This window comes from Glycine max, chromosome 8, assembly GCF_000004515.6.
Source record: "Glycine max cultivar Williams 82 chromosome 8, Glycine_max_v4.0, whole genome shotgun sequence".
NCBI lineage: Eukaryota > Viridiplantae > Streptophyta > Magnoliopsida > Fabales > Fabaceae > Glycine > Glycine max.
The window spans coordinates 11,383,895-11,398,176 of record NC_038244.2 but is presented as its reverse complement, the minus strand read 5'-3'; the positions used below and the strand labels follow the sequence as shown (position 1 = coordinate 11,398,176).

At 34.1% G+C, this 14,282-nt stretch overlaps 2 protein-coding genes across 2 annotated transcripts in view; one reads left to right on the top strand and one right to left on the bottom strand.

The window, feature by feature from the left end:
* LOC100803721 (guanine nucleotide exchange factor SPIKE 1) overlaps positions 1-2,589 on the top strand; it is a 33,358-nt gene extending 30,769 nt beyond the window's left edge. The window contains exons 29-30 of the mRNA XM_006585268.4: positions 439-1,413; positions 1,988-2,589. Of these exons, the coding sequence (XP_006585331.1) occupies positions 439-1,413; positions 1,988-2,242 (1,230 nt within the window). The 3' untranslated portion in view covers positions 2,243-2,589. The remainder of the gene's footprint in view (positions 1-438; positions 1,414-1,987) is intronic.
* Positions 2,590-12,955: 10,366 nt separating this feature from the next.
* Positions 12,956-13,760, bottom strand: NF-YC05 (nuclear factor Y transcription factor family protein). Its single transcript, XM_014778557.3, has one exon. The coding sequence runs from the start codon at positions 13,758-13,760 to the stop codon at positions 13,143-13,145; it is 618 nt and encodes a 205-aa protein (XP_014634043.2). The 3' UTR covers positions 12,956-13,142.
* Positions 13,761-14,282: the final 522 nt, after the last annotated feature.

The window sequence follows — 14,282 nt, the reverse complement described above, 5'->3', positions numbered from 1 at the left end:
TATAAATCAGTGTAGTTATGATTTTCAATGATTGCTTCTTGGATTTTTTTTGTGTGTGTATAGTGTGACCAGATCAATTATGCTTTGAATCATCATGCTTATTGTTATAATCTAAAGACTTTAGTAGCAACGCGTTGGGTAAAAACTGCACACCTCTTCATTGCACAATGATGAGAGAACACAGCATAAAATTAAAAAGGCAACACCGTAAAAAAAAAAAGAGAAGATCACAAACTTGTTTAACGTGATTCGGCCCCTCATGCCTACATCCACAACACAATTTTATTTAACATGGTTCGGGTCCTTTCCATTTTAGGCATGCCTTACCATTTTTACTTTATGCCATGGGAGGAGGGGTTGAGTTGAGTTGAAAAGTTCCTCTGATTGTTTTGGCAATATTTTTTTTCTGAGCTTACACCATTATTAATTTTTATGCAGGCCCTTGTTGCCAGAAATGATGGTGTTTGGAGCAAAGACCATGTTGCTGCTTTACGTAAGATTTGTCCTATGGTTAGCAATGAGATTACGTCTGAAGCATCTGCTGCGGAGGTTGAGGGATATGGTGCTTCAAAACTGACTGTTGACTCTGCTGTGAAATACTTGCAGCTTGCTAATAAGCTCTTCTCACAAGCTGAGCTTTTTCATTTCTGTGCAAGCATTCTGGAACTTGTAATCCCAGTTTACAAAAGCAGGAGGGCTTATGGACAGTTGGCTAAATGTCACACATTACTTACCAGTATCTATGAATCAATTCTTGAACAGGAATCTAGTCCAATTCCTTTCACAGATGCAACTTACTACAGGGTTGGATTTTATGGTGATAGATTTGGGAAACTTGATAAAAAGGAGTATGTATATCGTGAGCCTCGTGATGTACGTCTAGGTGACATAATGGAAAAACTTAGTCACACATATGAGTCTAGAATGGATGACAATCACACTTTGCATATTATTCCAGATTCTAGACAAGTGAAGGCAGAGGAGTTGCAGCTTGGTGTCTGTTACCTTCAGATTACTGCCGTTGATCCAGTAATGGAAGATGAGGATTTAGGAAGTAGGAGAGAAAGAATTTTCTCTCTCTCTACTGGAAGCGTTCGAGCCCGCGTATTTGATCGATTCTTGTTTGACACCCCATTTACCAAAAATGGCAAGACTCAAGGTGGATTGGAAGATCAATGGAAGAGACGCACTGTTCTTCAGACTGAGGGTTCTTTTCCAGCGTTAGTAAATAGGTTATTGGTAATCAAATCCGAGTCCCTTGAGTTCTCTCCTGTAGAAAATGCAATCGGAATGATTGAAACACGAACTGCTGCCTTAAGAAATGAGCTTGAAGAGCCTCGAAGTTCAGAGGGGGATCAACTTCCAAGACTCCAGAGTCTGCAAAGAATCCTACAAGGCAGTGTTGCAGTACAAGTATGATTTACTATTGGTTCTTATTGCAATATGCATTTTTTAATTGTGGTTACAAGTTGTGTTCTGAAAACTAGACCAAGCTTGCCAGTCTGACGGGAAAACTGGTGAATCAGTATTTCAATGAAGAACTGAACCGGTTTTTACAAAAACTGGTCTAATAATCAGAGAACCGATCAAAATCTGGCAAAACCCTGGTTCTTCACGAGTCAATGAAAATTTCTTTATATTTTAATTTTTCATTTAAAAAACGAAAGATCAACCTACAATATTGTGTTGTGTATTTTTGAAACTTCTTTTTTTAGTTTAGTTATGATATTTTTTAAAAAATATTTTATATATTATATTATTATTATTTTATTACCTGTTTGGCCAGGATTCAACCACTGAACCCATACCATAACCTGGTTCAATGACCTTTTGAGTTTTAAAAACATTGGTTGATAACTCTGTTTGGCCTCCCCCAGAATGAGTTGGGTGAGGTTGTGTTGTTGCTTATTGAGTTAAAACCCAGATTTTAACATTGCATGCTTTTACTTTTGGTTTTTCAATTCTGAAAGCACACTTCTTTGTGCAGGTGAATAGTGGAGTCTTGAGTGTCTGCACAGCCTTCTTGTCCGGGGAGCCTGCGACGAGGTTACGATCACAGGAACTGCAACAACTTATAGCTGCCCTTCTTGAGTTCATGGCTGTTTGTAAACGTGCCATCCGCGTACATTTCAGATTGATTGGTGAGGAAGATCAGGATTTCCATACCCAGCTTGTAAATGGTTTCCAGTCATTGACAGCAGAGTTATCACATTACATTCCTGCCATTCTCTCGGAGCTATGACAATGGCACAAGTGTTTGCCTCTTATTATTTTGCTTCGATGTGTTCATATTGTATTCTTCCTCTCATTCCCTTTCCCCCTTTGGGTCCCCCTATTTCAATCCCTTGCAAAGATGTGTAATTGAATTTGCATCATGGTTCGTATATTTAGAATTATGCGAACCAGTTGAAAACTCGAACCATCCTGTTTGTGTATCATGATGATGTTTCTAGTTTCCCCACTTTCCCCTTTTTGGTTTGTGGCGCGGGGAATGTCATTTGTGTAATATTTTATTTGTTTTCAAGTTGTTGAGCCATACAGCTATTGTGAATGGTTACTATGTAGTGTACATGAGAATTTTGAGTTCTAGGGCATTGTCTATAGTGGAGTTGATATAACCGACAGTTCAATACATGCATGAAAAAAAACTATTAGTAATTCATTAGGTAAATGATTGTAAGTATAAACTTAATGTTATTTTTTCTATGTAAGAATGTTATCTTAGATTATAAAATATATTTATTATACAATTATTATATAACTTATTGTTGATAATACTTTTAAAATGCTTTTTTTAAAAGTCAACAAACTTACATGATGAGTTGTGATTAAATGATCGAACATTGTTAACGTATAATTTTTTTTAAACTTGGTAACCCTAATGTTGGAATTATAATATTCCTAGGAACATGCAAAACAATATAAAACATAATAATTTGAATTTGCTTGTTTAATAAGTCATATGAAATGTTAAAAATAATGGAAACAATATTATCTTAAATTATAAAATATATTTATGAATTGATTGATAAATATTTCATGCATTTAACAAGTCTGAGGAAATCTTATGCAATTGAGCGGATTTATTTTTTTAATTCATAAAATTTTATAAATTATAGTAATTAAGGTACTTAAAACAAGTATATCTTCTAATTTTTTTAAAAAATAATTATTGTCATCACATGCATAAGTTTTAATTAATATTTTAAAATATGCATCTTTATTATAATAAAAGTAAATAAGTTTGAGAGATAAATTTTATGCAATTGAGTAGGAAATTTTAGAGATTTTTTTTAATTTAATGGTCATGTACGATCCTTGTAAAATAATTTTACATAGTTACTTAATCATAATTATGTTATAAAATTTTAAAATATTTATATTAAAATCAATAAATTTATCATACATAACAAATTGTAATTGGATAATGATATAAATTTTGTTACACTGTATAATTTTTATTTTTAACTTGATAACACTAATGTTGTAATTATAATATTCCTAAAAACAAGCAAAACAATATAATGATAAGTTGAATTTACTTGTTTAATAAGTCATATGAAATGTAAAATAAAATTGGTGCATATAATTATTTTGGTACATAAAAATCATTTAAATTTGAATGTACGTACTCTTTTTTATTTATACTTTCACTTAATTATTTGCAACTTCAATGGCTTAAATAATTTTTTACTAACCTTATATTTAATAAGTCTAGTTTTTTAGTAAGTTTAATATATATATGATAGATAAGATGGGGATGACAATAGATAGTGTTTAGATAAGATCTTATAGTACTTGTTTTCATATTCATATTTTAAAAAATTATGGTACCCGATTTCATACATACACAAGTAGCAACTTTAATTTTCATTCTCATACTATACCTATATACTTATACCCACACTTTATATAAAGTTAACAAATCAATAAACAATTAATCAAAATAATTACTATAAGTAAATTCAAAATGCATCTTAAATATAGAAAATATAGCATTAAAAGCATTCACACATAATATTAAAAATAAGAAAACGACATTGATTCGTCCAAACTCCTAAAAAAAAGATTCGATTTTCATGTTAAAAAAAATATACTAAGCTTATAATTATATATTATAAATTTAAAAAACACAAATGAATAAGATATTTAATGTCAGAATCAACTTCTTCATATTTTTTAAGTATTTATCTCCAAAGTCTATATAATATTTTGGTCCACATATACCAATAGAAATTGAAACATGACAAAAAGATGAAGTCACTATCAAAATCGATAATTAAAACTACCAATACGAAACAACTCTAATTGAATAACTAGAATAATATAATTTTCATTATCTTGTTACTTATGTTTCAACCAGCTTTTGCGGATGTTTGTAAGAAGTTATTAACCATGGTTGCGGATGAAGGGACTCGAAAATGGGGTCCAGAGCTTCGTGCAGAACCTAGAGGCTCAACAATGGCGAGTTCTCCCTATCTCTGACAGGGTGGTAGCAGCGGTGGAGACAAACAACCAGCCAACCAATCAACTTTCAATGCTAATAATTGCGTGGGGGACAAAGACATTAATGTTGAATTGAAGGAGGATGGAAAACGCACGGAATTATTGGCCTCCCTTTTTCAAAATCCAAAATTGATAACTAGCCAATTATTGCAACATTCATTACCCAGCAATGATCAACAATCAACACCAATCATTGAAGACAATAATGATGTAATGAACATTGAAACAAATTTAGTCCCTATATTCTCGTGGGAGAAAATAAACGTCGTTTAGGTAACAACGGGTCCGATGAATCATCATCGAACCTATCTCCATTACCTACCTCAAACCCTAATACCCCCCTAAACCCGAAACTAACCCCAGACCCCAACCCTAGCTCGAACCACCTTAACAACAAACACTTTCCCAACCACGACTTTCCATCCAACCCCATTCAACGTCTCTCACATCTCAGCCATGCTTAACGCATCACATAACCCCACGTCCAAACCTCTTAATACCCCAATCCCTCACGCCCAAACACCAATAGGAATACCACATCACCAACATGTCCAAACCTAGCCACATCACCAACATGTAGCCTCCCTCAAAACACTAACCCTAACCCTAACCCTCAACCTCCCAACGAATTCACCCCAATCCTTTCTTCTCCCACTACTCAATCTTTTTTATTGGCAAGCCCTGACAGAGGGGGTTTGTCTGGGACAATAAGCATCATCAGTTGGAATTGTTGGGGCCTACACAACCCATGCACAATTCCTAGACTAAAAGACCTTATCCGTGCTTACCATCCTTATGTTATCTTCTTATTTGAAACTCTGGTTCTCTCTCAAAGAATTGAAGCCATTAGAGTGCAAATTGGCTTTGATTCTTGCTTTTCAGTTAACGCGAATGGTAGAAGCGGTTGTCTTGCTTTCTTTTGGAAACACCTTTTACTTGTAGCCTCCAAAATTTATCCACAAATTTTATTAATGTTGAAGTCCAAGTTCCAGGAAAACCTTGTTGGCAATTAACAAGTTTTTATGGATTCCCAGAAAGTGATAGAAGGAGAGACTCATGGAGTCTCATCTGTTCTATATCTTCATCCTCTCTTCCCCTCTAGTGCATTATAGGAGATTAATATGATCTTCTTTCTAATTAATGACGAAAAAATTGGTAATTCTGAGCGTGCAAACTGGCTGATTCAAGGATTCCGTGACTCCATCTCTGATAGTAATCTCCATGATCTACCAATGGAGGGTTACAAATACACTAGGGCAAAAACAAAAGGAAAACCACACTACATCGAAGAAAAGTTGGATAGGGCTTTAGCCACTCTTGATTAGATTGACATCTTTCCCCAGTTCAAACCCATCAATGGTATTGTATCTAAATCTGAACACTCCGGAATCTTTCTAAAGCTCAACTCTACAGGAAGAAGGGATTTTCAAAACAACTTCAGGTTTGAAAACTCCTGGTTACTTGAGCTTGAATTAGAAAAGATAGTGCACGAAGGTTGGCTCAATTCATGCTCAAACGATGTAATGGAAAAATTCAAATCATGCACAACTATATGAATATCTAGGGAAGGAAAATTAGAACTCAATTTCGGCCAGCCATTGAGGACTGTAGGCAGCAACTTGCTTACGTAATTCACAAGTTGAGTCCTCTGCTAGAAGTTATAAAGAGATAAACAACAAGTTGAATAATCTCATAGGCCAAGAAGAAGCGTATTGGAAGCAGCGAGCTAAAACCTTTTGGCTCAAGGGGAGAGATATCAACTCAAAATTCTTCCACTCTGCAGCCACGACCAAGAAGAAAATAAATTCCATCACCTCTATGTCAGACAAAAATGGTGTGTTGTTCTCTGAGCATCATGACTTTGGCAGAATTGCTACAAATTATTTGAAGGGTGTATTTTCAACGGATTGTTCTAAAAATGTAATTGATGTTGATTATATTCGTTCTTGCATTTTTCATGAGGACAATCAATCTTTGTTAGCCCCTTTTTCTATCTCTTTTCCAAATGTAATCTGACAAGTCTCCTGACCCTGATGATTTAAATGTTGCGTTCTTTAAAAAATTATGGTATCTATATGGCCCTGAAATTTTCTCTGCTGCCACCATTTGACTGGAAAATGGTTTTTTCCGACCAGAATTAAATAAAACCATCATTGTCCTTATTCTCAAATGCATAAACCCAAATTTCATTAAAGACAACAAACCCATTTTACTTTCCAATGTCCTCTATAAAATTATCTCCAAAACCGTTGCAAATAGACTAAATCCTTGACAAAATTGTATTTTTGGTTCTCCAGTTTATTTCCAGTTTCGGATTTGATCCCCCAGTAATTTAATTCATGAATTGGGTCCCCATATTTTGTAAAATCGTGTAATGTTTGTTTCCCAGGCCACAAAATTGGACGTTGACCGTTATGTTGACTGCTACGTATCACTTTCTTATTGGATGATGATTGTCACATGTCATATTCTGATTGGATGTCAACTCCATGAAAGATTAAATGCATTGTTATTTTCATTGAACAATAAGAATATGCCACGTGACCGTCATCATCTAATAAGTGACACATGACAATCAGTAACGGTCATCGTCCAAATCTGGCTTGGGGAACCTACATTATCCGATTTTACAAAACAGGATGACTCAATTTGTGAATTAAATTACTTGGAACTGGAGGACCAACTTAAATCCATTCCTCTCAAAATGCATTTCAAAAGAACAATATGCATTTATAGAAGATCATTAATAGAAGATCATTCTATCACTAATAATGTGCTCATTGCTTCTAAGATGATTCATCACATGAGATGCAAAACAAAAAGAAAAGGCTAGTGAGATTGTCTTGAAAATTGATATTAGCAAGACTTTTGACAAAGTGGATTGAAATTTTTTATTTGTAGTCATGAAAAAAATGGATTTTCATAAAAAAATATGGGTGGCTTCAATTAAACCATGTCTTCAAATTGTTCACTACTCAATCATGATCAATGGGAATCCTTTAGGACAAATTTCTCTATAAAGAAGGCTTTGAGGGATTATCTTTTCTATTGAAAAAATAAAAAAAGGACAGTTACATGGTATAAATGTGTAGAGAGGCTAGTCCTCTTACACCTTTGATTTGCTAGCAATTATTTTCTTTTTTGCAAGGCTAATGATGATAAGGAGCATAAAATTATGAAATCTCTTTTGTGGTGGAAATTCATGCCAAAAAATAAATTATAATACTTAAATATATTTTTTATCCTTAATAAATATGTGATTTTGTATTTATTTTCTAATAAATTTTTGTTTTACGATGGGTCTCTACTAAAACAACAATTTTATTTTTAGTCATTGATACTTATTTTTAGTATTTAAGAAATTAGTAAATTTTGTGTTTGCTCCATAATAAATATTTCTCATTTTTATTAATACAGACTAAAACATAATTTGTTAATTTATTAGGAAACAAATACAATTTTTTTAATTTATTTGGGATTAAAACAAAATATCAATGATAAAAGATAAAAATGTTATTTTATTAAGGATTCAACGCAAAATAAAAAATTTATTAGAGAATAAACACAAAAATCAAGTATTTATTAAAGATAAAAAACATATTTAAGTCATTATCAGAAGTCAAAGATTTTTTTCCAGCACAAACACCCCACGTGTTTTAAGGAGGCAAATATCTTCACACTTGGGTGTTTCAGAAACCATTGGCATAGGTAGGTACCTAGGTCTGCCTTCAATAATAAGGAGAAAGTAAAGAGTAGTTTTTGACTTCATAAAGGACAACATGTGAAAGAGGATGAACCATTGAAGTGGTAACCATCTCTCTAATGTGGGTAAAGAAATTTTTATCAAATCTTGTGCTTAAGCAATTCCTTTATATTGCATGAGTGTTTTTCTTTTACCTTCTACCTTAGAAGATAATCTCCAAAAAATGAAGAATTCCTTTTGGTGGAATTTGAAAAATAATTCTAGAGGAATCCATTGGATGAGTTGGGGTGTGGAAAAAGATTTTGGTGGTCTGAGGTTCAGATTTCTTCTTGCTTTCAATTTATCTATGCTAGGGAAACAAGAATGAAAATTTATTTCTAACCAAGATGCTATTATTTTTAAGGTGTTCAAAGCTAAATATTTTTCCATTGTTGATTTCTTGGAAGTCTCTCTTGGGCATAATCTAAGTTATGTTTGGCCTAATATCCATGCTTCACAGGTTGTGATAAATGAAGGTACAAGGTGGAGAGTTGGAAATGGAAAAAAAAAAAAATCAATATTTGGAACCAATTAACCATGGCTGAAATCAAAGGACAACCACTTTGTAACATCGCACCCACCTCTTGGCCAGGAAGATATGAAGGTTCACTCTATTAGTGACCATGACACAAGATCCTGGCGAACGGATATCATGACCCAAATCTTCAACACCAATGATCTTGGAAAAATCCAGAATATGCACTTGATTGATACTGAAATAGAGGATGACCGAATTTTTTCTGTCCGTTCAGCTTATTATTTACTTAATGACATGTTATCTCATGATACATAACAAGCTGTACCTGCTCAATGGAAGCAGCTATTGTCTTTAAAAATTCCTCCCAAAATCAAGCACCTTCTATGGAGGATCCTTCGCAACTATTTGCCAACAAGAGTGAGGCTTCGAGACAAAGGAGTGCAGTGCCCTTTGACGTGTCCTTATTGCAACAACAATCTGGAAAATAGCTGGCACTAATTTTTTGGGTGTGAAGAAGCTATTTCTGTTTGTCTAGACACTGGACTTTGGCAAAAAATACAGCAAAATGTGCAAATGGCGGAAGGTATAAATGATCTTAAATTTTCCCTCTTAAATTCCCTGTCAAAGGGCCATGACTGCAGCAGATCGATTTGCCCTCATTCTTTGGACCATTTGGTGACGTCAAAATGAAAAAATCTGGAATAACATTACTACTCCCCCAACAACATCTGTTAGCCTTGCATTCCAGCACCTGGGCGAATGGGAAAACGCGAGAGAAGTAACACCACCACCTCAACCAGGATATCTAAAGTGCAACATAGATGCGGATCAAAATTGCATAGGCATTGGCTTGTGTATTACAAATGAATGGAGTCAGTGTGTCAAAGCAAATTCTTCATTGCATCAAGGATGTATGGACTATGTGGAAGCTGAAACGTGGGCCTTGCTTCATGCCCTTTCATGGATCAAGTTCCAGAACCTTAGCAACAATGTCTTTGAAATAGATGTTCAAACTGTGATGGATGGTATAAATACAAAAGCAGTAGGAAAGTCTTGAATTTCATTTTCTGTTAAATTGTAAACAAGTCCCTTATAGTATACCAAATTATGTGGTGAGTTTTGTAAGACGGCACATAATCATGTAGCTCATACCATAGTTAGAGCTTTAAAATTGTATGTTTGCAGTCAAATCTTTTATCATGTTCTTTCATGTATTTCTTCAACCATCGTGAATGAAATATTGTAAGTGTCTTAGATTTTAAAAAAAGAAACACTGTCCATCTCCCTGTACATATTTTCAATCATGGACAATGAATAACTAATATAAGAAAAGACAATAAAATAAATTTTTAAAAAGTACAATTGTAATTAATAACTCGTAAACTAACAGATTAATCCGAGCCAAAGAGTGAAATTTTTCCTAGCTAGAATAAGTAAAGGTACTTGATCAATGCTTCAAATTTAAAAATATATACATATAAATATGAATGGTAGGCGCTTCTAAAGACCAGAAAAAGAAAAGGCTAATGAAAACATTAGTACGTTCCAAATTTCTTTCATCAAGGGGCACCCGAAAGTATCACATGGCTGGAGTTAAAAGTTAAATAGTCGTATATATTTTTATTTTTTTTGGTAGTGTTACGGATGGATCCTTTCATCCAAGACAAAATACCACTGTTTTTACTACATAATGTATATTTTTTAAAATAAAATTACTACATAATGTATATATATATATATATATATATATATATATATATATATAATTTTAATAAAATTACTTTATATAACTACAAATTAAAATAAATAAATGTTTTTACTACATAATGTATATTTTTTTAAATCGATGATAAATTATTTATATTATGTTACATTTTTTTAATTATTGTGAAGTTGCACCTTTTTATAATAATTTTTATTCCTACCTTACCTGAAAGGAAAAAAAACTAAGAGATTATCCTTTTCACTCTCTTAACTAAAATCACTAACAAAATCACATTCATTAACCATAAGCTCTCCATTTTTTTAACACTCGTGCACAGACCCCATTTTCCGATCCAATACCCTTCTCACCCAAAAACGAACCCGATCTTTCCTCATGTACATACATTTTCACTTTTCACTAATTAAATTCTCCACAACCCAGACTTTGTATGCACGTTCAGAAACCTCGTCATCCTATTGCAAAACTTCAACTTCAACTTTTAACCACCTTTTCTTTGATATCACTCATGAGAGAACTCTGTTTTCATCGTCAAGCCTCAGTTTGTCCACCAAATAGTCCTTCAAAGAAACCCCCTTAGTCTGTTCCACACCCACACTAGCTACTAGTTTCAGTTCCAGAAATTTTGACTTCACACCATACAACATTTTTATCAAAGCCATGATTGTGCTCTCGAAGTGGCTGCTACTTGTTGCGCTCCTTAGTGCAACAACAACTAAGTCGAAGCCAAAAATGTGAAGAACAATGTGGTTCCATCCAAATACCATTTCCTTTTGACATGAGTGAGGGCTGTTCCCTCAAGGCCTCATATCTAATCATATGCAATAAGAGATATCAAATACCTATTCCATTCCTAACAAACATCCAACCAAGTGTGCAAGTGCAACAAATCTCCCTCGATGGCGAGCTGGTTATTTCATTGCCAGTAGCCACCAACTGCCACACTGGCAAGTCAGTGTATAGTTGGTACTTCGTTGTGGAGACTTTTCGTTTGGCGTCCAACCGAAACTGATTAACTGTGGTGGGTGCTTATATGGTAGAAGTGCTCTCAGGAAAATTTTTAGTACTTCATGCATAGCTATGTACTTCTCCCAAAATCCATCAACAGATGACAATTCCTGCGAAGGCACGTTTTGTTGTGAGACTCCGTTGATTCATCGGAGGTGAGTGGGTGGTTTGTGTGCATGAGTGTGTGCAAAGATATAAATATATAAATATTTATTTACATCCCTTAATTACTTAAATCTTTAATTTTCAAAAATTTTGATAATTCAAACTGGTGAAGGCTTACATTTAACTTTATGGAAACTTTCATGAAAATTAAATCTTGATGTCCAGTGACTGCACTTGATCTATCACAAGCTGCAGAAAAGATGATTAAATTTAAATTAATTACATATTCCAATAATTCGATGGCTAAGTTTTGCTTGCTCAAAGCTTTTGCGGTCTCTAGAAAACCTAGGAAACACATTATTCCTATCCCAGTTAATTACTTGGTATCCCCCTTTACAAGGTTGGGTCAAAGTAAATTGTGATGGGGCAGCTGGGCTTGCTGCATTTGAGGGTATTTTCCAGGATTATACTGCCAGCTTTCTTCGAGGATTCTCTTCTCAGCACTACCTCCACACATAATTACATGGTGCAATGCTAGCTATTAATATTGCCTTTCAAAGGGGTTGGACTCATCTTTGGCTTGAGACAGATTCGCAGTTGGTAATGAAAGCATTCAGCAAAGTGTGGTGCCTTGGTCAATTCGTTCAGCTATGACGAATGCTTTATCAAGTCTGAATGATCTTTCTTTTTGTATATCTCATATTTTTAGTGAGGGGAACAAATGCTCGGATGCCTTAGCGAATTATGGGATTTCAAATCTTGGTTTTAATTGGTGGGACTTTTCCCCGAGCTTTGTTAGAGGAGATATTCCTAGAGAAAGGATAGGGTATAGATTTAAATAAGTTCTTTGCATGGGTTTTGGTTTTGCCCCCATGTTTTTTTTTCTCTAATAAATATTCTGAGTTTTTGCAGAGGATCCTTGAGGCATAGGCTAGTTGGGATTCCTTGCCCTCGATCATGGTGATGCTTAAAGTCTCATTATTAAAAACAAATGTCTTTTTTGAGTTATAATTAAAGTTTATAATTACTTTCTTTTTCACCCTTTAACAAATTACCAATCATTTGAATTCAATCCTGCGATCCACTTTTTATTAATTTACCAAAGGATAATTTATTAAGGAGATATTTACGCTCTAGAAATTCTTAAAAAGCTTTTGAGAAAACATCCTTAGGATAAAATGAATATACTTATTAAATCTTAGCTATCAAATATTTCATTGAATAAGATCGAAGTATCTTTATAGGCAATGGAAAGACTAATGCTAGCTCATTATATTGCTTTAGTTCCTTGCAATGCACCGCGCCTTTGGTGTACATTTCTCTAGATTTATATATTCATATTCACAACACCAAAACATAAAATAAAATGAAAGCAACCTTGGAATATCCACATCATAACAACTAAATTCAATTTAACATACCATCATTAGAACCAAAAAAAGGCCTCATTTAAAGCCGAGCATATTGACCATACATTGTCTCCTTAATTACCATTGCATTCACCAACTACTTTTATTTGCTCAATCATCTGAATTGGGAGAATGGATGTTTTGTTTTTCAGGGGTTGGGAAAGGATGGGTTTACGGCCCATGATGATTTTGATCAGGAATGGGTCTTCCCGTGACCATTGCTGGAACATAATATGGTGGGTATGTGACATTCTGATGTGGTGGCATACTTAGATCAAAATTTTGAGCAATGCTTGATCTTGGTATGCCTACATCCCTGGGGACAATATCCTCAAGAAAATCAAACACATCAGTCTTTGAGATTGCAGATGCAATGTCACTCTTCTGAAGTATCCTCCTTCTGTGATCCTCAGCATTGGCCCAAGCCTTCATTGTGAGCTCCATAATAAACATTTCACAGGCCTTGGCAAACAACACGGGAGCCTCAGCTGACACCATCCTCACATCCCTATCAGCCTTCATGATCTTCTTAATCCTAGCATAAGGCAAGCTGTGAGTCCTTAAATCAGTGGTCTCCTCAATTTCCTGGCACTGTTTTGCCCAAAAGTTGTTGAGTTGTTCCTGGTAAATGTCTTGGGGAGCATGTTGTTTCTCTCTAGGGAAGGATGATGTGACATAAGGACCAATAGTCTCACTAGGAGGATTGGTAGGTGCCATCATAGGATTAGATTGATATTGGTTCTTGCCAACTGCTTCTTGTGTTGGTTGACCATGCTGGTTTTGATCCATGTTGTTATGGACTTCAAAATATTCTTTCACCATGCACAACATAGAAGAAAAAGGATTCATTCAAAAATAAATATCATCTGTGGATCTCAAATAGTAAATGCTAAAGTTATATAAAAATTTACATTAGTCCAAGTCACAAATGATACAGAGCTAGAGCGCGCGTTCGCGGGCACGTGCGCATGTTAGTCCCAAATTTGATTTTGTCACATAATCCCTAATTCCGTCACATGTCACCACCATTAGTGAAGGATTGTTTTTTCTCACCAAATTTTGTCATTGATTTTATTTTTTCTAGTAGTGCTATATCATATGTATTGAGTTTCATATAGTTCCAGAAATCAAGAAGACTCCTATGTTCTCAAGTATGAAAAAGAATCATAAAAATAAACATCATATATATGTTGTAAGAAAATAAAATCAATATAATAATAAAATTGACTTAAATATATTTTTTATTCTTGAAATATACTTAAATTTTTTCTTTTGATTCCTAATTATTCTTTTTTCTTTACTTTTGGTCCC